The sequence below is a fragment of the Chaetodon trifascialis genome, chromosome 4, assembly GCF_039877785.1.
Source record: "Chaetodon trifascialis isolate fChaTrf1 chromosome 4, fChaTrf1.hap1, whole genome shotgun sequence".
Lineage (NCBI taxonomy): Eukaryota > Metazoa > Chordata > Actinopteri > Chaetodontiformes > Chaetodontidae > Chaetodon > Chaetodon trifascialis.
The window spans coordinates 19,990,350-20,016,719 of record NC_092059.1 but is presented as its reverse complement, the minus strand read 5'-3'; the positions used below and the strand labels follow the sequence as shown (position 1 = coordinate 20,016,719).

The 26,370-nt window shown below is 42.3% G+C and overlaps 2 protein-coding genes across 3 annotated transcripts; both read left to right on the top strand.

The window, feature by feature from the left end:
- Positions 1-563: 563 nt before the first annotated feature.
- Positions 564-14,617, top strand: efcab7 (EF-hand calcium binding domain 7). 2 transcript variants are annotated; one of them, XM_070961104.1, is made up of 13 exons: positions 564-940; positions 2,473-2,684; positions 2,847-2,933; positions 3,440-3,665; positions 5,747-5,868; positions 8,289-8,430; positions 9,195-9,304; positions 10,154-10,317; positions 10,480-10,613; positions 10,705-10,853; positions 11,169-11,378; positions 12,288-12,395; positions 12,580-14,617. In XM_070961104.1, exons 1-13 carry the CDS (start codon positions 811-813, stop codon positions 12,658-12,660), a joined length of 1,875 nt encoding a protein of 624 aa, XP_070817205.1. In that variant the 5' UTR covers positions 564-810; the 3' UTR covers positions 12,661-14,617. The 2 variants fall into 2 exon arrangements, with proteins under 2 accessions (XP_070817205.1, XP_070817206.1); XM_070961105.1 differs by having other exon boundaries at positions 705-940; positions 10,154-10,321; positions 10,484-10,613.
- Positions 14,618-16,271: 1,654 nt separating this feature from the next.
- Positions 16,272-24,677, top strand: pgm1 (phosphoglucomutase 1). The gene is made up of 11 exons (XM_070961106.1): positions 16,272-16,607; positions 18,689-18,851; positions 18,955-19,098; positions 19,394-19,519; positions 20,054-20,244; positions 20,957-21,111; positions 21,241-21,356; positions 21,460-21,595; positions 22,040-22,223; positions 22,623-22,757; positions 23,923-24,677. Exons 1-11 carry the CDS (start codon positions 16,362-16,364, stop codon positions 24,010-24,012), a joined length of 1,686 nt encoding a protein of 561 aa, XP_070817207.1. The 5' UTR covers positions 16,272-16,361; the 3' UTR covers positions 24,013-24,677.
- The last annotated feature ends 1,693 nt before the right edge of the window (positions 24,678-26,370 follow it).

Below are 26,370 nucleotides of genomic sequence, written 5' to 3'. Positions count from 1 at the left end.
GACATTATAGACAGGATTAGGCCAACAGCTAACTCTAAAATTAGTAGCAACACTAAGACAGTGTAACTGCGTTGTTGATGTCAGACACAAACTAGCTAGCAAATACTGTATACAATGTTAACTGCCAATGGTGATTGTGTCGAAGTTATACTCTGTGCTGCTCTAGGTTAACGTTACACTTCTGGGGTAACTTAGAGCTCAACTCTTATTAATTACCATAGGCTTCAGTTTAGTTGTCAATACAATAGATAAAAAAGATACAGCGAAGAATACTCACGTCATTTCCAGGTTTAGCAGAAGTTTGTTACAAATGTTTGAAACTAGCGCCTTTGCTACACTCAAATGGTTCGTGTAAAACATAAACTGTCCTATAATTCCTGCTGTCTCTCCTTTGCAAAAACGACTAGGAAATAAATCTTTAAAATAGATCTTTTTTTATATTTTAAACAATGCGTTGAATTTTTTTTGTCAACCGGGTGATTGCAATTCAGCGTCACATTCGTTTTTTTTAGCAGGAACCTCAAATGTTAATGCTTGTTTCCTCAGTGTCGTTTACGGTGAACACCAATGAGTTTTTGTTTACCTAGCAACAGACTGCGGAAAGCAAAGGTGTGTCACAAATCAGTCAGTGCTAACGCGATTTGATTTAGTGAAATGCATCTGGCATGCTTTCAGATTATTGTTACGGTATGATGAAAAAGTAGAAATAATTGAATTTAGCGCAGGTTAGCTGCCATATTTGGTCGACGCCCGGTTTCTAAGCTGGAGAGGGCTAGCAAACGGTAACCAGGTCCCTTTCTTCTCCCAGACATGTCTTTTCAAGAGTCACCTCGTCCTTCTGATGAAGAGGAGGCTTTCTACACGCAGTGCAGAGCCGCATACCTAACTGTGTTCAGATCTAGTTTGACAAATATCGCTTCCAAACAGCAGTTATGTCGTGGTAAGCTAACTTCAAACTATTAACTAAATAGAGCCTGCTCGCTAAGTTAACTAGCGATCCACGTTTATGTGCCATTGATTTTCCAGTTTAAAGGAAAACTCCATCTTTGATTTAATGATCATGTTATTTCTATGAAATATGAAATAGAAAAAGTTTGGGCACCCCTGGTCAGAATTTCTGTTATTGTGTTGGTTAAGTGAGTAGAAGATGCACTTATCTTCAAAAGGCATAAAGTTAAAGATGACACACAAGACCAAGAAAACTTTCTGAGAGAAATGTTCGTTGCTAGAAAGGCAAATAAAACCCTCCCATCTGACTGCCAAAGACCTTCAGGAAGTTTCAGCAGACTTTGGAGTGCTGATGCACTGTTCTACTGTGTAGCAACCCATGCACAAATATGACCTACATGGAAGAGTCATCAGAGGTCATCCTGCGTCCGGGATGCGTGCGGGCCGGGATCTGACCCGGGACACACACACTAATAATAATAATAATAATCATAATAATAATAATAGCAACAACCCAGGCCGGATCAGTACCCGTGATCTGACCCGGGACACACACACTAATAATAATAATAATAATAATAATAATAATAATAATAATAATAATAATAATAGCAACAACCCAGGCCGGATCAGTACCCGGGATCTGACCCGGGACACACACACACTGATGATAATAATAATGATAGTAACAGCTGGGTCGAGTATAGTTGAATTGAAGGCATGTATCAGTTTTTCAGCATTCGACCCAGGGTCAAACCTGGTACCTACCCAAGTCTGACCCGGGACCAACACGGAACTTTCCCTGGACTTTTCCGGGTCGGTCCCAAGTAAGTTCCGGGACATTGCTGGGACCAACCCGGAACTCTCCCGGAAATCTATGCCGGTCTGGCAAATTATTGCTTAATGTGAACCCCGTCCCGTGGCGCAAAAAACGTTGGGGGCCACTGCTCTAGAGGACAAGCTGAAGGTTTTGCCTTGACCCTCGCAGTCCCCTGACCTACACATGATCTAAAATCTGTGGATAGAGCTCAAAAAAGCAGTGCATACAAGACAGTCCAAGAATGTCACAGAACTAGAAGCCCTTTGAAAGGAAAAATAAGCACAAACCCCCAAACAAGAACTGAAAGACTCTCAGCTCACAACGAAAAGCCTTTAGCAGCTGTGACAGTGCTGAAAGCACTGACTATGCAGGGTGCCCAGACTTTTCCTTCGGGCCCTTTTCTTCTCTGTGTTACATGTTCAAAAAGTGTTTGAAAGGGCCATCAGTTTGGTTTTTTTTTTCACTAGAATATCTAGTGGTGATTCCAAAAATACCAAATCTGATAACATTATGCACAATACATTTGGGTTTTTTTTACCTTAAGATACTTAAGGGGAAATGAATCAGGAAAAGTGCATGCCGGGGGATAACTTTTGTAGACTAACTTTTTGGCTCAGAAAAACAAACAGTCCTTTTGCTGCAGTTATTGTCATCAGCCTTTGCTACTTGTAGACTGAGTGTTTTTTCACATTCATCCTATTCAGCTCTCCAGCTGGCCGGTAGGAATCCATCTCATGCAACTCTCAATAAATACTGGACCCCGCGAACATCCAAACTGAACTTTGATGACTTCTGTGAGATTCTCAAGTGTGAGAAGAAAACTGAAGACAATGAGCTGATGAGGGCCTTCAAAAAGATGGACGTGAACGGCGATGGCTACATCTCACACAGAAAACTGGAGAAGGTTCTTACCACGGTGAGTCGCCGAAGACATGCTGTATTAGACAGACCTGCAAAAAAATGAGTACTTATTGTTTCAGTGAAATGATTTAAATCACTGATCGGCTCTTGCTTAGGCAAAAAATAAACGTCTTTTGTCTTGTTTTTCCTACTAAAGAAAATGTGTTGAATCTTGCAGACAGGAGAGAAAATGTCCTCTGAAGAGGTGAATGCTGTTTTCTCATTACTTGACGTCAACAAAGATGGGAAGCTAGACTATGCAGAAGTAAGTTTAGACAAGTATGAAGTGACTTTGATTCTTCCTGATCCTGTTACCGTTTGCTATATATACAACACTCATCAGGTTATCTTATCTGTCCAAGCCTGTGAAAAAGTTTATTTTTAATCCGTTTGTCAGCTTAAGATAATCAGTGCACCAGCGTGGCCTCACAGCAGACGCTACTATCCCAAACAGTCAGGAGAAAAGCTTTTGGAAGCAAATTAAAAATTTGCCTACAGAGGTCAAATGGATTGAATTCCACCCTTCAACCCATATTGTTACTACTTGCTACAAAAAATAGCCATTGTTCTGAACCAGTTCAAATGCACCGCTGTAAAAATACCCTTTCTTATGTCTCATTTGTTCAAAATCTTTTTCTTATAAGTTGAAAAGTCTTGCTTTAGTGTCATACGCTTACCCCCATCCAATATATAAGCATTTGTGACGCTCTCCGTTGCCTCAGAACATCCACATGTGTCATCCCCTTACCACTGGTTTCCTGTTGCTGTCAGTTCTGCAGATTGCTTGTGACGACAGTGGAGCAGTGTCAGATGGCTGCTCTGGAGAGGCTTGAGGCCAACGCCAAGCTGAAGAGACAGAATTTTGGCAGTCAGTCGTACAGCCCTCCGAAGAACTCCGTGTCATCGGCATCAGCGGCAGCAGCATCACAAGCGGCAGTGACTCTCCCTCAGCCTCCAGAAACACCTAGGGCAGACTCAGACACAACACTCAAGAAAGGTACATGTGACTTCCCAGAATAAGAAGAGCAATGCCACAAGGAGACAGATTTCCCCCTTCTCTTTCATCTTCCTCAAAAGCTCTCTTTTTTCCCATCCAAAACACATATCAAAATATATCTCATTAATTATATTATTAATATCATCAAAGACCCAGAACTCTGCACTGTAAAATCTAATTGAGTCACCATTCACTGCTATACTCAGTAACCAAGATATTGAGAAAATATGTAGAGAAGACTATTTTTGCAAGGAAACACTGATGTGTTCCTGGGGTATGACTGCAGATTTCAGTTTATGCAGCACAATCTACAAGTCCACAGTAGCAGCCAATGGCGACTGCACATCACGTATAGTTCAGATTCCAGAGTATAGTTGCAGAACCATGCCCCAATACGCCTCACCGATTAATTTTGATGAATAAATAATAACTCTGTTATTGATCGATTTTTCACTTCCCCTGTGACAAATCACCTCATTAAGACAGGCCATACATCATAATAGCCACACAATTAGGGCAGCTTGTTTGGAGGGAGGAGACTGTAAAGTGTTGTGATTTGGGTAATCATCTCTGCCATTATGAGACTGACAAAAGCTCCATCTACCCTCACGAACAATGGTGCCTTTCAACTATGGTGTTGGAGCTCTTGCCAAAAATATGTTTTCATAGCTTAAACAAGCAATAACTACCATCAAGTCCAACTTCATCCCTCTGCAACGATACTTAGAGCATGCACCAGCAGAGTTGCACCTTCAGCTAGATCAAGGTGGATGTAAAAATCCACTTTTTTTTGCACTGTGGACAGGCCCACAGCGGGAAGATAGATGGGGTTGATTTAAGTGGTCTGTCCATGTTCATGTTATTGATTCGGAGGATTCCACCACTTCTCACTGGGGAGATGATGAGGGATTAGACGGTGGTCAGGAGGAGGGCCCAGTCGACCACCGCTGCAAAAACAAATGAGCTCCCACACAGTTGTCTGGATTATCACATTATTGTACCTCTCCCACATATTGATTTATACCCACTACATTTTAACAAGACTCTGGCACGAGATGCAACGTGATCGCACATGTTGAATGGGTTATTCTTGGAGCTCAAAAACAGTTTTGATTGCTCATTGGGGGTTGCATTTGTCAGTATGAACCAATACCTTTACCAATACCAATACCCTGAGAGCGATGTTATTATTGTATAGGACATGGGTAATTCAGGCTAACTCTTTTACAAATAATTGCTGAGGCACAGATTTATTATTTATCAGGTGTTTTGCATCTGACATGTTTTGGAAAATTGATCGCCTGCCGTGGTGTTTCTCTTATAATCGGTCTGTTTCATTCTTGCAGTTTTCATAAACCACTAATGCTGAAATAACACTGGCGATAAATTCCCATTAAGTATAAACTCAGACTGAAGCTTTTGTTGGGCCATGTTTCAGTGCATCTTTGTCCACATTCACCCAACAGGTACAATTTAAGATTAAACTACCGCCATCAATACAAAATAGATCCATGACAAATACCATGACAGTGGGTCCATTTATTTCTCTGCTTTGGTAATTTGGCTGTAAGCCTATTACTTCACTCGGCATCTTGATTTCCCTGCCTTGGAAACAATCAGACCCCTCATTAGAGAATTGATATTTTCTGGCTTCAATTAGTGTTCAAGGAAAAAAAGTTGTGCAAGAGAATTGATTTGAGTGGGTGCTGTTATGCCAATTGTGATTTAAAATGCCTCCGTAATTAATTAGAAGCGAGTTGAACTTGAGATCGCACTTTCTCAGAAACCTCGCGCAGAATAGCCGTCTCCACTTGAACCCGGGAAAGGACTTCTGAGAAGACAGATTACAGTGTCAATTATGTTGTGCACCTCATCTCTCTTTTGAAAGTGTGTTTACAGTTTGGAGAGGGGAGGGCTGCGCTTAATCTGTCAGTCAGTCAGTTCAGCTATCGGCTCTGCTGCAGCACTGTTTGGTTTTATGATTTATTCATCGTATTTATTTATGTATTTTTTTAGCATATGTGTTTCTGTCGTAGCGTTTATCTTAGTGAGTTTTTCTGTTTGTCTGTGGTGTGTCTCAGACAGCCGATCATCCTCCCGTCCTTCTTCCGCTCGCAGCAGGCGGTCGTCCCTGTCCAACCCAATCAGTGTGACATCCAGCAGCACAAAGGCCAGCAAAATACAGGAGCCCTCAGGCTTACAGGTAACCCCCTCATGGTCACGATGGCTGTAGAGCTGCAACTCATAATTGTCTTCATTACTGATGAGTGTGTCGATTGTTTTTCCAATTAATCGATTTATGATTTAGTTTACGGAATGTCAAAAACGTTGTTAGAGCCCAAGTTTTTCAGTCAACACTGCAAAAAACAAAGATATTCAAGTTATTCAAAACCACGAATCCTCACATCGGAAAAGCTGGAATCAGAAAATCTTTCGCATTTTCGTTTGATTAAACAGCTATTACGAGTAATTGTTTAAAAAAAATTGTTGGAGATAAATCTTTTGTCAATCAGCTGATGAAATAATATATATAGACATATTTTTTTCAGCTCTGCGTTAAGATGTAGAGATTTTTTACGATAATACCCAAACAATAAGATCCTGTTCATGTTTGTGAGCTCATGAATGAAGTAGTAACATAAGCAGGGCTGTCTGCTCCTGTCTGCAAATGCTTCTTAAATTGAATTTGATGACCACAAACTGTGTGTAATGCAGTCATTTATAGTATAACTCATCCATTGCATGGCTTACAGTATATGCTTATTATCTTCTGTAAGCAGCATGCTAATCTCTGAATCTGAAAGATTACCTGTCTGCACCATCACTGGCCAAAACCTGGAAATCTTCGTATGTGGGCTCCAGTGACAGCCTCCATGATAACGCGGGCCTCGCAGCCCCACTGCTCTCCCAGTGTCACTGTTTCCCAGGGTTGTTGATGGGCGAATTTAGCCCAGGGTGGAGAGATATACAGTGTATTGATCCCCCGCTCTTTGTTTTCACTCTTTTTGGCTTAACCTCGGCTGGTTTGCTTTACAGCAAGAAAAATAAATAAATAAAAATAACAGCCCCCTGCTCCATCTCTCAGGTCCGAGCATTGTATTGAGATTGGAAAGGGCCAGACATCATGGAGGTGAAAGAATGTGTGTCCAGAGATTACCTCTGAGAGAAGTTCTGCTCGCTATATTGGCTGCTATATTGCCACAGGCTGATAACTGGGAGGTGGCGGGTGGAGGGTAGGCTGTGTTTTTGTAGTGGCGTGTGTGTGTGTGTTCATGTGTGTATGCCTTGTGCCTTGTTAATGTGTAGTCATGAAGACATAACCAGTAAGGAATCGTCATTAGGATTTACTTTTATGTGTAGGTATTGATTATAAGAATTAAAATAAGATAAGGTAACTAAGATAAGGTAAATGGTTTAAATGTGTGTGTTTGCGTGTGTGTGAGATTGTGTGTGTGTGTGTGTGTGTGTGGCTGGTTTGGTGTCCCGCGACCCTCCGTGTAGCAGTAAATCAGACCTGTGGCCGGAGCAGGTGACAGCGTCTGTATTAGTCTGCAGGCTGACCCTCTCTCTACGGGGGCATTAATTCTGATGTCTTTAAGCAGTGGATGGGTGCCCATGGCAATTTCCCTCATTTAATATTGTCTGGACAAACCACTGAAGTGTTATGGTTTGATCTTTTATGCTTCTCACAGACCAAGATAAATACTTTGAGAAAATGGCTTTTCTCTAAAGGAGTGACACGCTCCGTCTTTATGGTACTTTCTTTGTTTAACTTGGTGATTTATTTGTCCACTAAAAGGATATATAGCCTATTCCAGACTCGCTGGGCCCTCAGTGTCCTCTTACTGTGTGTCCACACCAACTGTGTTTTCATTTAATGTGCCCCCAATGAGTGGAAGGAAAACTTCCTTGTTTTGATGTTCCGGTTCAATTTCAAATTATTACCTCATTTCAGTTGTGCTGCCAGACAAAGGAACAACAGGATTTCAAAATGAGAGAAATATTAGGATTCATAAATATTGCCGAAGTAGCCTCTTGATGCTTTTGAATGACCGCTGGCCCAAGATTGAAAAGGCTGTATTTATCAAAGTTAAATGGACTCCAATTTGCCGTATCAGGTCCCAGAGGGAGATTCACGTCGGCGTTCAGCAGCAGCACAGTGCAACACTCCTGCCCTCCTCTGGATCAGCATGAGTATGACAGGTGTTTACATGATGCTGAGCTGACACAAGCTGCCTAACAGTGGAGTAGCCCCCTGAAGGTTGGAGCGGTAATTATGACGACGGCAGTTTCTGTTAATCAAGAGAGCCACCTCACTGTTATGACTGACTGCTTAATTCACTTTTTCGTGCCAAGATATACTTCCCCTGTCACAGGATCAATCTCCCTTTCAATAGGAACTGCAAATTAGTTTTCTGTTGAATGAAGAAACATGTTTTGTTGTCAAGCGGCACGGCAGTTTGTTGGGATTGTGTCAGGATCGAAACACAGACCACCTGGCTCTACATGTAGGTCTGATAAAGCTTAGAAATGATCATTTTTCAGCTTTATTAGCCGCATTGTATGAGTTTGCATGAGCGTGGTGGGACAGATGTTAAACAGAACTGTTATGCTTCATTGCAGGAGTGGCATCACAGTGATGTGAAGGGCTGCTTCTTCTTGGAGGATGACGGGACTGTCGGCTCATTACAGTACCAGCTCCACATCCCCCAGACCACCAACGTCTACCTAAGCATCCAGCCACTCAGCCTCAGCCACAGACCTGGTACTGCCTCTGTTTTATATTACAGATGAACCCGAAATCAGAAAAAGGGATGTTATTATAGGTCAGTACTTGCGGTGAGGAACAGGACAGCACCTCTGGAGCTGGAATTCAGTAGTTTGCTCAAAGATTCTGGATTTGGACCTCAGTCCCTCTGAATTCATTACTTTCATCAGTTTCTTGGTGGACTGCCTCATGCACCGTTGCTTCGCCACGTTTTTAGTGTTGCACAGTTTAAAATGCTATTTGTGACATTGTAACATTAATTTAAGTATCACCCCAGTAATTTTCAGATTATGAATCATAAAGAAAAAGACTGCACAGAGTACTGGCGCCCTGTGCACTGTATTTTACATTGTGTGGCAGCAGGTAGGATTTTGTAGGTGCTGCGCTGGATAGTGTTGCAGCTCAGTGCACAATAATTTATGAAGAGGGTGCAACTCAGTTCATAAAGTTGGAGCAAGCAATAACAGATAGTGGATTGATGGAGGTGGTGGAAAGTCACTCCTCTATATGTGCTTTAGTAAAGAAGCGGACAGAAGTTGAACACAGCTTGTGAAGTGTGTTTGGTGACTTGAAATGTGTGTGCAGCCAATCAGAGAGGACTGCAGAAGCCTGCATATATTACGCCTACATTTGATTCTTTGTCTGCACTGTACGCTGCAGTAGTTTTGTAGTGAATATGTGGTTTTGTTGTTTTTTGTTACAAACTTGTTCCGTGATAGTCCAAACAAACGCCCTGCATCTTGTGCTGTCTTATTTTTCAGACAAGGCGTCTTCATGGATGACAGTGGACACGGCTCTTTTTGTCGTGTCAGCTGGTGAAACCAAAGAGGACTCCACTTTAGTGTGTTTCACTGAGTCAAAAGACAAAGAGGTATGTTTGTGTGTGTAGTGGGATGTACATGTCACGTACTGTGCTGTAGGATTTGTTCACGTTCAGTTTTAATCATTCCCAGTGATGCCTAATTAGACATTTTTTGCTGACACAAACTAATTCTTACATCATATATTGACCCCCGAATGTGAGATGAAATTGTCTGTAGGTCCAAAGGTAGCAGCTAGTGGAGGATTCAGATCCTTGACTTATGTAAAAGTAGCAATATCACACGAGTTCTGCATCCAAAAACCTTTCTTAAGTTAAAGTACATAAGTATTATCAGCAAAATATACTTAAAGTATGAAAAATAAAAGTACTCATTGTGCAGTAAAATAGTCAGTGTTTTGCTATTATATACGATGTTTTTTACTGCTGCAGGAATGTGTATGTTGCATTTTAATAACATAGTCATTCATGATTGAGTTAATTTAACTAAGTGATGTACTGTTTGGTAGTTTAATCTACAGTTATGCATCATATTCTATAAGATCATCATCATCATCATGTTTGCAGTGTTGCTGTCCTGTGAGAATGTACCTCTAAAAAGTGGAGATGGACAGGAAGAGTATGAAAAACTGTAATCTGAGAAGTAACTAACGCTGCCATACAAATGTAGTAGAGTAAAAAGTATAATATTTGCCTCTGAGATGTGGTGTAGTAGAAATGTAAGGTTGCATAAAATGGAAATACTCAAGCCAAGTGCAAGTACTTCAAGTTTGTAGTGAAGTACAGTACTTGAGTAAATGAAGTTAGTTCCATTCCATCACTGGTAGTTGAAACTTGATTTTGCAAGTTTCCGGATGCTCAGGGCCTTTAACCTCCTCTGCTGCTCCTCCGCTCCTACAGAAGTATGTTTGGAAAGGTGAATTGAATGCTGGGACTTACTACCTGCTTCCCTTCACGACTGGCTGCAAACTGAAGAAAAGGAGCAAAAAGAACATTTGTAATAAACCTGTCGAGCTGGTCTACAGGACTGACACTGGAGAACTGGACCTCACCAGAGAGCTCAGGCGAGTGTGTGAGTGTGTGCGTAGGCATGTATGTGTGCATGGGGTTAGGGTTAGGATGAATGGATGAATGGATGGATACATGAGTGGAAATTTTAGACATATATGGACAGATTTGGACAGTCCTGTATGACACGTCTCTGTGTTGCTTCCTCCGTGCCACAGGGAGGTGCTGTCTGACATCTTTGAGGTGATAGACATGGATGGAAATGGTTTGCTCAGTCTAGAGGAGTACAATTTCTTTGAGCTGAGGACCAGTGGAGAGAAATGTGACAAGGATGCCTGGGCTGTCTGCAAAGGTAATCATTCTCATCATGGCATGAATGTGATGTCAAATTCTATGTAAAGGCTCCATTGTGGCTCTCACTGTTTGCTTTGTTGGGAGTGTAGAGAACTTTGATATGAGGAAGAATCAGCTGACACGGCAAGGCTTCATGGAGCTGAACCTGATGGAGGCCACAGAGAAAGATGGTGACCCTGCTGACCTTTGGGTCACCTTAGAGGCCATGGGCTACAACCGCATGCTGGAGCTAGTCGATGTGAGTTTCCACATCTGCTCTCGCCTCAATGAACCACATTTAATCAGACACATTTTGATCTGTTTTAATATGAGGTGAAATAGCTGTAATATGCTCTAATTTAGGGTTTCCATTTAACACAGCCACTGAATTGACTCAGTTCCTGTTTCTTCACATTTGATCTCCGTGACCAAAGCATCAGAGTGAAAATGTGTGATACAACAAAAGCACTGGTTGTAATACACACAGATACTGAGAGACATACATCCAGGCTTTCACTGTCTCCCTTGAATCCTACTAACTATGAATGAACTCCTCTACCCCTGACTCTGTCAGGCCTGTCCATTCCAGATAGACGTCCACTGTGAGGGCACTCAGCCATCCATGCAGCCACTCAGTATGGACTCAGGGCCCAAGCTTCTGAACCAGGCACTCCAGAAGTCCATCACAGCCAGGACAGGGGCCAAAGCACTGAGGGGGCAAGACAACATCTTCATCTACACCTGGCGAGGAGAACACAGGATCTCCTCCCTCATAGCCAACAAGGTGGTCCTTGTATAGGAGTGATTATCTAACAGCGCAGGTTTAGTTGTGAAGTTAAGATATAAGTGTCATAGATGTGGAGCTACCTCCAAAGTTTTGCAATATCTGCAAAGAAGCAAGTGAATGTTCTGGTTGAGCGTGTCAAATGACCATGAATCCAAATGGCCACTCATGAGTGATGAGGGAAAGCTGTAAGTGAATAAGCTGTTTTTTAAATTCGCAAGGTGATTTTCGTCAAAGAAGTGACGGAAAACGCAGGAGTGGCTGAAACAATTACACTGTTTGTGTAAGTAAGTGGTAATGAAAACACTTTTCCAAGGTTTTTGGATATAGATAGTTTAGACACTGTCTACAGTGTATGGTTGCAAAGACCATCCCCCCTGTTTGTCATTGATATGCAGCCACCGTATTGATTCTCATAGCAACAGGAGCTACTCAGAAAGAATGAACTGGTGATACAAAAGAATGACTGAGCAGGGGAAATGGTTAAATTTGTATGCTGTTTACCTTGCCTTCCCTCTTTTGTTTTATATTGACCCATTGACTTACAATTCTACTACAGTGACAGTACAGTGGCAGCCATGAGTGGAGAGTAATACTGTCATGTAAACACATCCTGTTCCCACATAACCTTCAGTTGTTTCCAAACATAGCAAGAGTTTGGTACAGTACATGGAGATGTAATTTATTCTCAGATTAGCATAATGTTATCTGTTCATTCATAGTTTTATATTGATACAGCACATAAATCCAGATTTATGAGTAAAAGAAAAATAGACTGCTGTTTTAGACTGTAGAGTCCTAATTATGTATCTGCAGTATTTCTATGTTTGTGTAGATGTTGAAGCCAGTTCCTGATCATTCTGTGATGTTAAGAAAGCTGATCAATGACTAATACCCTTTTTGTTGCAGACCAACCAGAAAGTGACTGTCCATGTAAACAATGAGCAGAGCAGAAACTGCTGCAGCAGCAGAGGCATGAGTGTGTTTGCGGTCGAGGTGCCAGCCAGGACCAAGATGGTACGACAATGCTGCCTTAACATCCTGAATCATGAAAAACATCTTAAACAAGACAATGTTCCATATAACTGCATTCAAATTACAACTAAATTGTTCATTCTGAATAAGAAAATACTTAAATTATAACTGATACAATGGAATGAAATGACCGCACTGATACAACGATGTGTGTCCTGTCCTCTAGGTGTGCCAACACATCCTGCCCATCAATGAGAGACAGGACTGGTACTACAGCTGTGTGGAGACCATACTACCCTGCACATAAAGCTGTGCTCCCAACAAGGATTCAAGCCTGTCTGTGCCACTGATACAGAATAGTGATGGGCAACAATTATTCAGAAACCAGTGGTTTGAAGTAGGATGCATAATCAATAGAAATTGTTCTGGCAATATGAAGACTGTTGCTCCTGGTTGGATCAAATGATTGTTCTGTGATATTTTATTGTAATTGACCACGTTCAAAAGGAACACTGCCTAATCCTTTCAACCTTTAGAAAGGAGCCCTGCTCAGATCTTTTTTGTAAAGCCTCGTACGTCAGGCCAGGAGCAGAGACCTTCTGCCTGCTTGTGGCCAGAAGCTTGATCAAGCCCACACTGCAAGGGTGGTGTTTGGGAAGCTCAGTGACTCACGGGTGTTCACCACAGATGGCAGCAGGAGACTGTAGCACAGTGACAGTGGTTGTTGCTGATGTTGTTGTGCCTCTGTATGTTTTGTTTAATGTAAAGAATTTCAAATTCCCTTAACAATAATAAACATTTTAAATGTGTACAATGCATAGATCAAGGGTAACATTGCCAACATGACATAGCATTACGGGAGAGTGCATAACATACATATTGCGAGGTAACAAAAAAAAAAAAAATCTTGCCATGACCCTAGAGGGGCTCCGTAGTTTGGTACTGTACTTTTTTTTTTTTTCAATAAACACTTAAGATGATGAAGGCACCTGTGAATGATAGGGAGGGTAGTAAAAGATGTATGACATACTCTGGTGCTTCATTGTGTGACATCAGTCTAAATTTTGGCTTGGTAATTTAAATAGTTTTATAATAGAGAGTTATTTACCAGATTAATATTCATTATACTTTAGGTTGGTTTATGTTTTTGTTTTGTTTGTCCAACAGCAATCCACAATCACAATTAAATGAACAATAATTTTCACCTTCGTCATGTCACCATATACAGTCATTTCATCAGAGAGGCTCCAACAAACTTGCTAAGATGTTATTTTCTTACATTTTTATATATTTTGCTTTGAAAAACATTTTGTTATTTTATCAATTTACCCGTGTAGGTTTTCCTTCACTAATGTCTCTTTGGTTTACATTTGAATGCAACACTTGCATGCTCCACATCAACAACATTACACCCACATCGACAACTTGTTTCAGGAGAAAATACAGCTGTATTTCAGCACTGTCCTGCTGGATGTGTGAAGATGAGTAGATGTTTCTATAGATGTAACCTGGACATCTATAGAAATGTTCATTTCTTAAACCAAAGCCTGGTGTTAAACATGACATTTCTGTTGACCTGTTAATCCCCAAACCAGTGCTTACTGGTCATTCTTTTTACATTGAAATAAAGGATTGTAACTTAGTTCTTGCACTTGCAGTCTGTCAGCCTGCATGAAATCTGTATTACTGTAGCTACTGGTCAACACTCTCCATAGACTTAATACAGTATGCTGCTGTGGAGAGTTTGGGTTGGCAGTGAAATGCATTCCTTTGCATTGCGCTCAGGCCTAAACTTTATTTGCCCTTGGCCTTTCCACTTGAGAACAGTGTTGACCTCCTATTTATATCTCTCAGGCCATTATTTGCCCTTTGACTTTCTCTGCTGAAACAGTAGAGCCAGCTAGCTAAATGTCACATGGCATGTGAGATGTATTTAATGTCCTGAGCCTCTGTCTGCGCTTCCTTTCCCAACACACAGGTTTAGTAACACTCAACCATTCAGGGCAGTCAGCTTTGGGGTTGTGAGCCAGTTTGAATATCTGCTTTCATTCTGCATGTGTTTTAAGAAAGATTTTTGTTTGTTTCTTTTCCATGCTGTATGATTTCAGTCTTCACATGATTTCCTCCAATATTCATAAATGTGAATAATCGTGCTATAAAATGGATTTCTGAATAAATCAACAGTGGCAAAAAATGGGAATAGAGAATAAACCGCCTGTCAATAAGATGTAGGTTTAAATAAATGGATACAAATGAGAATAAGCTGACTGCTCTTGATGCTGCTCTTATTGAGAGAAACAATTACATGCATGTACATGCTGTTTATACAGCTTACATACGTATCCTCCACACACATACACCCCGCTGGCAGGTTAGACGTTAAACTTTGTTCTACTTATGATGATCAAACACACTGTGATGCAACAGGCAAACAGCAGCGGCCTGAGGTAGACTATTTCACAATATTCTCCCTATGAAGTCAACCCTGTCAGTCTAATCGAGTGTTGTATTGCAATAGCTTTCTCTCTGAGTTTTCATATGGGCAACTTTGACTTATTAGAGAATTAATTGTTTTTATGGCTTGCTATGCAGATCGATTTTCTAGCTGGTGTAAAGTTTGAATAGCATACCTCACAGTCATTGACCCTTCTGTGCATTGGACTTGACCTTAAGGGTACAAACATCTGCATGAATAAATAACGACTGTCTTTCTTCACTGGCAGGTGACTTGAGGTTAAGACCGCAAGGTTGCGTACCACAGGATATTTTAAGGGCCTCGATGCCTTGCTCAAGAGTACTTGCAGAGTGGACGTATGCTTACACAAAGCGTAAAGTGGCAATTGTCCTTTTGGGGAAAGTTATTTTGCACAATCAGGGCCAGAGCTCTACCAATGAAGACAATGTCCTATCCTCTGTATTTTTCTTTCTTTTTAGTTTTTGTGAATTTGGAGATTTGAAACCTGGCAGAACTTTACTTTCTATAGTTCAAACCTCACACATGGTGGCCATTTTAAAGGTGGCTCTCTCATTAACAATGAGAGAGAGGGAGAGACTTTCAATTTGAGTAACAGCTCCATGAGATTGAAGATTTATCAGTTTACAGAACACTGTGCAGCTGTCTGTAACTTTCTCAGTAACTTTCTCCTCCAGAAAGGATTGTACAGCTCTGGAGAGGTATCATTGCAGCAGTTACTCTATCTTCTGCACCATGATCATGAACAGTTACAATGTTCTTTCCCAGGAAGGGAAAGAACAAACGTTTCCACGTTTGTTGCACAGTGTATTGCTGGATGACACTGACTTAAGAAGAAGAATTTCCTAATTCCTTTATTTGTCACACTTTTTTTTTTTTTTTTTTAACACACAACATGCAGAGGTTGAGGAGGAAACTGTACACGCCATGTATCCCGCTATTTGACCCATCCATGGTCAGTCCTTCCTCCACGGCAGACCAGGAGCGGTGGGCTGCCAGTCGACCAGCGCCCGGAGACCAGTTCCTCTTTGTCACCATTGGCCAGGTGGTGATCGTCTTGCGGGGAAAACATGCAAACAGAAAGGCCCCTTTCTGTGTGGAGGACACGCCCAGCACCCAGCGCCCACAGCGGGATTCAAACCGGGGACCTTCTAGCTGTGAGGCGACAGTGTTACCACCGAGCCACTGTGCCACCCATGGTCTAACCATGGATTCATTGAAATGAATGAATGAATGGCCTCTGTGTTTTTAAAATCCTGGCGCTGTGCACCATTATGCTATCATACTGGAACATATTTATCATATCCAAGTATGAATTCAAAAATCACGAGAAAGTACCATTATTATCTCTCGACCCCTCCTGCTGCAGAGTGATCCTCCATGATCACTGCTTGCCCTTTAAATTGGGAGGCGGGTCTATGAGGGGGGAGTTGTCCGGTGTGTACGTGTGGCTGCTCCGCCACTGCAGTCGCCTCCTCGTCGGGCCAGATTGCGGATCACACGGGGCGACCACAGGTGCTTGCTGGGGGTCAAACATGGTGAAGCTCACTATAGTGAAGACCAAGCCGTACACGGACCAGAAACCCGGGACGAGCGGCCTGAGGAAGAGGGTGACGGTGTTTCAACAGAACCAGCACTATGCGGAAAACTTCATCCAGAGCATTATCTCTGTCATCGAGCCTGCCGAGCGCCAGGCTGCCACTCTGGTGGTGGGAGGGGACGGCAGGTTTTTCATGAAAGACGCCATTCAGTTGATCGTTCAAATCGCTGCAGCCAATGGGGTCAGTAGGAGAAGTAAATATTGTCTACCTTTGCTGCCCCCCCTCTGTGTGTGGAACGTTAGCCAGCCAGCTAAGCTAGCAAAGACAGCTAAGCAGCACCTAGCATGTCAGCTAGCAGATGAGCGTCAAGCTAGCTGTCAAGTTCTGTCAACTTTAGTCTACAGTGTCGTTTTTTTCACCTGTCACACTTTAGTACAGTGTTTGACATTTGCTGGGCTGGTGTGACTACTTGGTAAACGAGAGGGAGAGGTCATTGACTTATTGCTAGCGTTAGCAGTAATGGTATCTTTTTTTTTTTTTTTTTTTTGCCAATAAGTCAACAATAACGCCACGTATTGTCATCGTAATGATGCGGCCACGGGTGGGTTGGCGTTAGCCCTGTTGAATGTTTTAGGTTCAAACGTATTCTGTTAACAAGTTAAGTGATGCATTGTTATAAAATGAGTATACAGCCCGCCTTCAGTTCATTACATGCCCCTCTGGCAGGATAAGGCACACTGTTTGAGCAATGGTCTCATTCGTGTCTCTACTTGTTTGCCCTTGATATCAACGTGATCTGATTCTCATTAAGATTCTTATTGTGGGAAACTCCTGTCAGAGCGCCCAGGGCAGTCGATGGAGCCATTACTTTATATTAAAGAGACAGCTGTCCTCAACACCCTTTTGGCTTTCCCTGCACGGTCTCCGATGGCAGCATTGACCGCTGTGATCTTTAGGATAAAGTGCACGAAGGGGGCCACCTGAATCTGACACGGTTACCTTTGACATTTGATGCAGCATACTGACAAGAAACGGTGGCTGCTTTAGCACAAGAGATTAAAGCCTTTGTTGTGAATCTGAAAAATAAACCGAGGTTTAGTCATGCATGCATGTCATACAAATGAGCAAAAGCAGGGCTGAGTGTTGTAAAAGGAAGCATTATAGCCTAACGGAGCGTTGTTTCATAATGAGCTGTGGTGGGATGCCGCTGGCTGTCTTCACTCTGATGTTACTGAAACACTGTCGGCAAGCAGGGGGCGTGACAGGCAACGTGCAGCCAGTCACGTTGCCCTGCATATGTCTGCCTGCATAGATGGAACAACATGTTCAAATGCAGAAATGCATAGTGCATATAGTGCGATTGCGTTTTTTTTTGGCATTAAAAGCATTTTACCACCTGATGCCCTTATGCCAGCTGTTATGGACAGAATTGCAAGCATAAGCGAGCATCATCGTATTTGAAAAGGACATCAAGTCTGCTGTCTAGATTCAGTCTGTGACCTTCTGCAGCCACTACAAAGCAACAATCAATATAGGGCTGCAACTTAGCATTATTTTCATTGTTGATTAATCTGTCGATTATTCTCTTGATCAATTGATTGTTTGGTCTATAAAATGTCAGAAAATGGTGAAAAACGTCGATTATTGTTTCACAAAGCCCAAAATGACCTCCTCAAAAGCCTTGTTTTGTCCACAACCCAGATATTCAGTTTGCTGCCATAGAGGAGGGAAGAAACCAGAAAATTTAAGAAGCTGGAATCAGAGAATTTTGAAGAAGAAGAAGAAAATACTCAAACTGATTAATCAATGATCAAAATAGTTGGCTATGAATGTGATAGTTGACAACTCATTGGTTAATCTTTACGGCTCTAGATTGGTAAATGGTTGAAGTTGCACAAAGATGCATTTCCTCTAAAAGGGGTTTATGTTAGGAAATGAAGCAGTGGAGAAACTGTCACTGCCAAACGTGCACAGACAAAGGCAGGTCTGTTCATGTGTTTACACAAAGCAAACCGCTGCATGTTTATTCTTGACAGAGATAGTGACACAATTTTAAAAAGTAGTCTTCTACAATATACACTTCTGCTGTTATGTGACCTTTTTAGGCAATTTCTGCTATTTAACTTTTTAACCATTTTGTAATTTTGTGGAGTGTAAAGCAGCATTTTGTCAGTATCTCAGTCATAGCTTGCAATATGATTTACAGGCTGTCACAGTGACTGTAGCGGAGGTAATTGGTTCCAGCTTACTTTCTTTGCCCATGTGTTTGTGTATGTATGCATTAATCCGTTTGTCCCGGTATATGTTTGTTCCTCCTGCAGATTGGCCATCTGGTGATTGGTCAGAATGGCATCATGTCCACCCCAGCAGTCTCCTGTGTGATCCGTAAATTAAAGGCAGTGGGTGGCATTATCCTCACAGCCAGCCACAACCCGGGAGGCCCTAATGGAGACTTCGGCATTAAGTACAACATCTCCAGTGGAGGTGAGGGGAGACTGGATCTTGCAGTCCAGTTTTCACCCGAGCTCACAGACCTCCTGTGTATACCAGTACATGTTTTCTCACCAGTCCTTTACTCTGCCCCCAGGACCGGCTCCAGAGGGCATCACAAACAAAATATTTGAGATCAGCAAAAACCTGCAGGAGTATCACATCTGCCCGGAGCTGAAAGCGGATCTGTCCAAGATCGGCAAACAGACCTTTGAAGTAGACACATTCAAGCCCTTCACAGGTACAGTGGCGTGGAGAGCAGAGTCCTGATCTCACCTGACAGAGGAAGAGTTAATGACAGTTCATTCATTTCTTTGCTGTCAGGATTGAAAATGAGTACCAGCGACAGACAGCGTGGTAGCATATGTTAGTTTGAGTTGTGAACAGACAGCTTCTGTTCTTAAACATGATCTGTTCGTATGAAATAATGAATGCATGTAGTTGAATCCATCAGACATGGCTTAGCCACCCAAAGTCTTTGTCTTGACCTCTGCTGCCATCTTAGTTGTGCTCTGTTTCCTGTTTATTTGTCTCAGTGGAGATCGTGGACTCTGTGGAGGCCTACGCTGAGATGCTGAGGGGCATCTTTGACTTTGCTGCGCTGAAGGAGCTTCTGTCTGGAGCCAGTCACATTAACGTCCGGCTGGATGCTATGCACGGAGGTAGGAAACAGCACAACTTCACACTTTTGTCACAAACAAAATAGATTTCAAAGACTGTAAAACCGAGACGGAGGAAAATGGGTCCCTAAATTAAAAATGAATTGTATCAGGAGACACAAATAGCAAAAATTGGTAAAGAACTTTGCATAGTATGTTTCCCTTAAAAGAGAGTAAAATACTGTATATTTAAAACATTCACTATTTCCCAAACAAAGTGTCTTTTAGTATCACAGTTAAAGGACTAGAGAGGGAGTGGGTCCTCTTCCACAGAGTCCACCGTGTTGCACCACCATGTTTCTACAGTAGCCCAGGATGGACAAACCAAATAGTGGTGTTTTTTTGTTCAAGTGAAGGCCAGCGTAGGCTCTGCCACATGCTTGGAAAAGAAGGGCTGAAGCGATGGGTATTCAGCTGCTTGCAATCTGCAACTTCACCACTAGATGACACTAAATCCCACACTGGTCTTTTAAAGGAAGTGGACAGCAGAAATGTTTTAAGACTGTCTCCAAATCTAACCTCTGTCCCTGCTTCCAGTGGTTGGTCCTTATGTGAAGAAGATCGTCTGTGAGGAGCTGGGTTCACCTGCCAACTCAGCCGTCAACTGTGTCCCCCAGGAGGACTTTGGCGGCCACCACCCTGACCCCAACTTGACCTACGCTGCCGACTTGGTCAACACCATGAAAGGAGGAGAATATGACTTTGGAGCCGCCTTTGATGGTGATGGTGTAAGTGAACTTTATTTTCTGGGAAGATGGTTTTACAGCTGTTTAATCAGACAGTATATTGGGGAGAGGTGAGAGCAGAGTTGGGAAGTTCTTGAACTGTGTTTGAATCTATGATGTCAGCTCAAATAAAATGAATTTAATAAACTCTGCTCTATTAGGTGTATAATTTAAAGTTTTTCTTTTTAATGGACTCGAGTCGGTAGCCAAAATAATGGGCCTGGGTCCTGGGGTGAGACTGAATTGAACTCATTTTGACTTTGGCACAGAATTTAATGAGGACAGTGAATGTTTTTAGTTAGCTGTGTTTCTCTAGCTTTCCCACTGACGCTTTTCTCGTGTTTCATGAATAGACCTAATTTTTAACATACAACGGGACTGATAATGTGATAAGAAAATATGCTTACTAAGCCATACTTAATCAATTTGTCAGTCTTTTTCTACATTACAATACATAATGACAATGGAATGACAGTAACTTTTTCTACAAACCCGTATTTTGTTTTATTTTTTGACAGTTGCCTCTACATGGCATCAGGTGTAAAATATCATCCATAGGGACTCAATATCTTCCACAAGAAGAACAAGGGCTGTTAATAAACTTTCCTGTTGCCAGTTAACAGCCATTTACTACAGCTCAGCAAGCTAATTTTAAATGTCACATATCCTATCTGCTATTTGTGACTGTTAGCACTTGCTGTGTTCCTGTTTTCAGGACCGTAACATGGTGCTGGGGAAACATGGCTTTTTCGTCAACCCCTCAGACTCGGTGGCTGTCATCGCTGCCAACATTACCAGCATCCCTTACTTCCAGAAGACTGGTGTGAAAGGACTGGCCCGCAGTATGCCCACCAGTGGAGCCCTGGACAAGTAAAAACCACGCAACATAACAGCTAATCCAAATCTTTCTTTCTTGGGTAAATTTAAAAAGTGCTGAACTCCCATCAGTTATAGATCGTTTTCATAATGTGGTTTACTGCGTGTGCCAATTTGTTCCAGTGTGGCTAAAGCTCTGCAGATGCAGCTGTACGAGACTCCAACTGGCTGGAAGTTCTTTGGGAATCTGATGGATGCTGGCAAACTTTCACTGTGTGGAGAGGAGAGCTTCGGCACAGGTGAGTGAATGTCAGCACATTGACGTTGCCAAAGCTCCAGTAAAAGAAAGCAGTGCTCCTCATTCACGCAATTAACTCCTTCCTCCCTCTGGTAACCAATCAGGCTCGGATCATATCCGTGAGAAGGACGGTCTGTGGGCAGTTCTTGCATGGTTGTCAATCTTAGCCACTAGGAAACAGAGCGTGGAGGACATCATGAAAGATCACTGGCAGAAGTTTGGCAGGAACTTCTTCACCAGGTCAGAACTGATGCCTGTAGAATGGTTTATGAAATGTGAGCTTCAGTCCCAAAACAGGAGTGTTTCAAGTTGTCAGTGGTTAGAATGTTTTTTTAATCCTACTGGGCTCATGGAGGGATGTTGGTTGCTCAAATGGTTCTCTGGCACCTTCTAGTGGTAAATAAGCGAACTGCAGCACATAAAAACTTAAAGACCTTAAGTTACTAGAGTTGTCTTAAGACTCTGTTTTTAAAAGTTTCAGGTTTTTCTGTGAATATTATGACCAAATAAACATTTTTGTACAATTTTGCAAAAAGGGAAAATTTTAACAATGTAATAATAAAGTCCTCACTCCTCTCCCTTAAGTTAAAGCTGTTATCTTATGACTAAAAATCACCTGTTGTCTGATACCAGTTAGACAGCACATTATATTTTTGCATCAACCAACTCCAACTTCACATCCAGGTATGACTATGAGGAGGTCGACTCAGATGCTGCCAACAAGATGATCAAGGATCTGGAGACAGCAATGTTCGACCCAGCCTTCAAAGGAAAGAAGTTCTCCTCTGGCGATAAGACTTACGAGGTGGCCGTCTCTGACAACTTTGCTTACACAGACCCTGTGGACGGAAGTGTGTCCAAAAACCAGGTGAGAGGCTGCAAAGGCAAGGTCGAGGTGGTTAGAGTTTTCTCATCATACGTCATTACTTCGATGAAAATCTGTAATTGCTTTTTTCCATGTTTTTCCACATTGTGCTCAAGCTCATATTTGTTCAGTCCACTTACATTTCAGCTAATGTGGGAAGTCCCACTATGAATGTGCACAATTTAAAATATACAGTTTTTTAAAGTGGTGTATTATTAATTTTACCAACCAAATTCAAAATTGACTGAACATATGATACAGAAATGTAGAAGATATTATGGCCAGTGAACAACTAACAGTGTTACTGCACCTCGTACGTTCTACCTCCACATGCTCCAGCTGCATGTTTTCATTTAGCATAATCTCTTCCCTTCTTTCTCTGTTTCTCTCTCGCTCTCTCAGGGCCTCAGGATCATCTTCTCTGATGGGTCCAGGATTATTTTCCGTCTCAGCGGTACAGGCAGCGCGGGAGCAACCATCAGGCTCTACATAGACAGCTACGAGAAGGACCCTCAGAAGATTTACCAGGACCCACAGGTCAGACCATTGAGGAGTTTTTCCAGCCGGCTAGATCCAGTGAGGGAAAGACTAGACAATGAAGTCATCTGATAGGAAAATAAACCTTCATGGAACCAGCACTGGATTTAATTTTCTGTTAAATATTTCCGTCAATGAAAAATCACAGAAAAAGAATAAGGATATGAATATGGTCTCTCACCCCACCAAGGTTTAAGTCAAAGGTGAGCTCTTGTGGGCCTCAGAAGCCTCCAGGCTGGCCAGAATGATCTGTGACCTGCAGGACAGCCAGCCTGCTTTGGGTGGAGCTCTCCAAAAGCGAATTCCACAGCTTGTATTCAACATGGGAGATGATGGAGAGGTTTGGCCAAGTCTGGAGTTATGGCAGCTTATCAGGGCCAGTATGAGGAGAGGGAAAGAGCACAAGGGAAAAATAAAGAGCATGAGTTCCAGCTACACACTTCATAAAGTCGTTTTGACTGGTGTGGACAGGGAGGTGATGTAGAACAAGAGAGTGAGACAAGACCAAAAAAAAGAAGTGAATGAAAGTTTTACTTGAGCCCTTTATCTTCTTCAGTGCGTACACAGCATGAACGAACAGATAAGCAGAATCATATTGCCTCAGAATCTCAGCCCGACAGATAAATGGCCAGTAGGTCAGTGGATCAGCTGGCTGACTTTAGGTAGGTTTGATTTACACACCAAGAGCATCAACTTTAGATAGAAGTGGGTTTTGAAGGCAACAGTAGTTGTTTTGTGAATCTAGAATATTCAGCTGTGTTTTGGTTTGCTTTGGTGTGTCACATATAATCGTTATATTGTGTTACATCCTGTAGTGTAAACCCTCTTAAAGTTGAGAATAACTATCAGAAAACTGTTTTATTTTGACTGGTCTCACACGATTGCGTCATTTATACAAAGCCTCTTTCTGAAACTCTTTTCAGTGTTTTTGTTTGTTTTTGTTTGTGTGTTGCACAAGAAGATTGATACCACTCATGTCTGTATGCTAAATATGAAATTGTCATGAAACTATTCCCTCGTTATGAGGAATATAAAGGGCCCTTAGTTCAACATTGGAACTCCAGCAGGAAATAGAAAGACATAAGGAAATGCAGTGGAGCATGTGTGAAGAACAGCACGGCCCACACAGGAAGTCATGTGTTTGTTGTGTTGTCGCTTTGTGCAGGTGATGCTGGCCCCCCTGGTAGACATTGCCCTGAAGGTCTCTCAGCTCCAGGAGAAGACTGGACGCACTGGTCCCACTGTGATCACATGATTCCTCTGCCACACTGCCTCCACTCATCCTCAGCAACAGGATACCTCCGCGCCCTCCGGGGTGAAGCTGCCCTTGAATGCTGTCTTGGCTTCAGTTCCTGACCCGCTTAGAAACAGAGCTGCCAAAAAACTGAAACTCAACATGCAGCTTGACTGGAAGGAAATACATGAGGAGCTCTCAACTTATCTTAAACTGGAAGTTAAAGTTATCCACTGCCAGTGTTTAGTGTTAAAAAATCAGCCTGAGCGGTCTGATAATTTCTCTTGACACAACCAATGGTTAAGCATTAGAAACAAGACCCTCTGTGACAGCAGTGACCTATTTTATCAATTTGATTTCAGGAAAACCAAACTTAAAGATTCAAAAGTGGACTGAAGATCTTAAATAGAGTGTGCCTCATGTAACTTCTGGATCCATGTTTAGCAGCATTATTGTCCAGATCTGTTCCTGAACCATATAATGAAGTGGAGAAACTACCAAACTGACCATGAATCAGCAATTTCGGGCAAACTCACCCCACATTTCCCTCACTAACCTGGTGCCTTCCCTTCCCTCTGTTCTCCAAAACCACCAAAATAGCCTTTCGACTTGAACCATAAACCACAGCTAAACCACCTTGAGAACCAACACATCCACCGTTAATAAAATAACCTTACATAAAAGAAGTACCGTGGTCATGTTTTAAATCCACTTTTCATTTCATTTTTCTTGCACAATATTTAACACATCTAATTCATATGCAGATGTCTGTCATAGGCACATAAACACACCACACTCCCAAGTATTTATAGACACTTTCCTTCAAGGAACCAGCCGGCGCTTGACTCAGTGCTCGAGCCAGCTGTAATTGCATTAGCAGATCTTGGTTTAGAAAAGCGAGCATTCACAAGAGAGAGTGAAACAAGAGTGTGTGGGGTGGTATTAATGATGGCTTCTTCTCAGCCGGGAAATTATTCTAGATAAACGCAAAGATCCTGTCCTGCAGTGAGAGAGCCAAGCAGTTGGACAGGCCTCCAGGAGAATGAGTGCTCTGAAAAAGAAAAGTCAATGCCTCTCCAAAGACATTCCTGAGGCAAGCAGAGGAGCATAAACTAATGAATTCTCTCCCTCCCTCGCAAGTCCTCTTGTGTAATGAGATAGTCAGAGTAATCCTGATTAACGATTAGAGTTATAAAGTGTCAGGAGGTCGGGGATCCCACCGGCTATATCTAAAGACAAACAGACATGCTGAAAAAGATTTTTTTTAATGCTTTGAAATGTAGTTTTTCACAAGGGAAGTGGGTGAATGATGTTGGAAGCAGCTTAGGTTATTTGAGACCACAGGTGTTGGACTGGTGTCAACTTCTTCCTCACACGGCCACAATTTAGTTAATAGAAGTGAGGGTGGAAAATCAGGTGCAGCCACGCACGGCACAGGGAACGCTCCGTGTTTCTCTGCGACCACGAAGGGGGAAATTAGCCTCAATCACAGATGGCACATTTCCCCCCAATTTCTGTCATGTACCATATGTCAGTGTTATTCATACTGACCAGCACAATCAGCTCTTCTTGTTAGCGCTAATCCCCCCCTCACAAAAAAACACATGGTAAATAGTAAAAGTTCTTGAGCTGGAACTAACTGACCGCTCAAGCTGTATTTTCTCACAGATATTTGAAAAGATTGATGCATGCTGAAGACACGTTCATTCTGTTTCACCTTCCCAATTTTCCTGACACGAGTCTTAAGACATGGCACTGCCCACTCCTAAGAGCTAAGTCTGAATGCTCAGGGCTTTTAAGGCCTATTGCCAGCCTTCAAAGGTACAGTTGGTGGCATTTGGGATGTATGACTGCCCTTAACAGTTCCTCTCTATTCCCTTTGGGGTCACAATAACAGGGTGGAAACTTTCTCATGCTGCATTGTTCAGACCCTGTCAGGCTGACATAGTGCAGTACATAATGTGTTCCTCTTGTGCAGCTCGTAATGGCTTACAGGCTGTATTTGGATTGGCTGTCATTACATCAGGTAATCACAATAAGGCTTACATTAAGCTGGCATGGTCCGCAGCTATTAGATGTCCAAATGGCTTTCTCTGGAGCTGGCGTGGAGCCTTGTGTTTTCAGAGCGGCCTGTTCTCTGGTCTGCAAGAGGACGGCAACGCGGCGGACTAAGACGTCTTTCTCAAAGTCCTCAAGTCAGGACAAAGCGAAGTGTAGGCTGAGGCTGTGCACAGTGCAGTCAGGTTTTTCTCCTCTGGTTCTTGTGGTTCTGTTTCTGTGTCAAATGAGTGACAGTATTAGAGTCAGGAAAATGGAGCTGCATTACACCTGCCTGCACTAAATAGATTTATCCCAGTTTGTCTCAAGTGGTCTTGCACT

What these genes read in the sequence shown, in the direction of transcription:
- pgm1 (XM_070961106.1), top strand. Translation starts at nt 16,362, where the DNA reads ATGGTGAAGCTCACTATAGTGAAGACCAAGCCGTACACGGACCAGAAA. An exon ending in GGCAGGAACTTCTTCACCAG is followed by an intron (nt 21,596 to 22,039) that starts GTCAGAACTGAT and finishes CTTCACATCCAG; the next exon opens with GTATGACTATGAGGAGGTCG. An exon ending in AGATTTACCAGGACCCACAG is followed by an intron (nt 22,758 to 23,922) that starts GTCAGACCATTG and finishes CGCTTTGTGCAG; the next exon opens with GTGATGCTGGCCCCCCTGGT.
- efcab7 (XM_070961104.1), top strand. Translation starts at nt 811, where the DNA reads ATGTCTTTTCAAGAGTCACCTCGTCCTTCTGATGAAGAGGAGGCTTTC. An exon ending in CTGAGTCAAAAGACAAAGAG is followed by an intron (nt 9,305 to 10,153) that starts GTATGTTTGTGT and finishes CCGCTCCTACAG; the next exon opens with AAGTATGTTTGGAAAGGTGA. An exon ending in TGCCAGCCAGGACCAAGATG is followed by an intron (nt 12,396 to 12,579) that starts GTACGACAATGC and finishes CCTGTCCTCTAG; the next exon opens with GTGTGCCAACACATCCTGCC.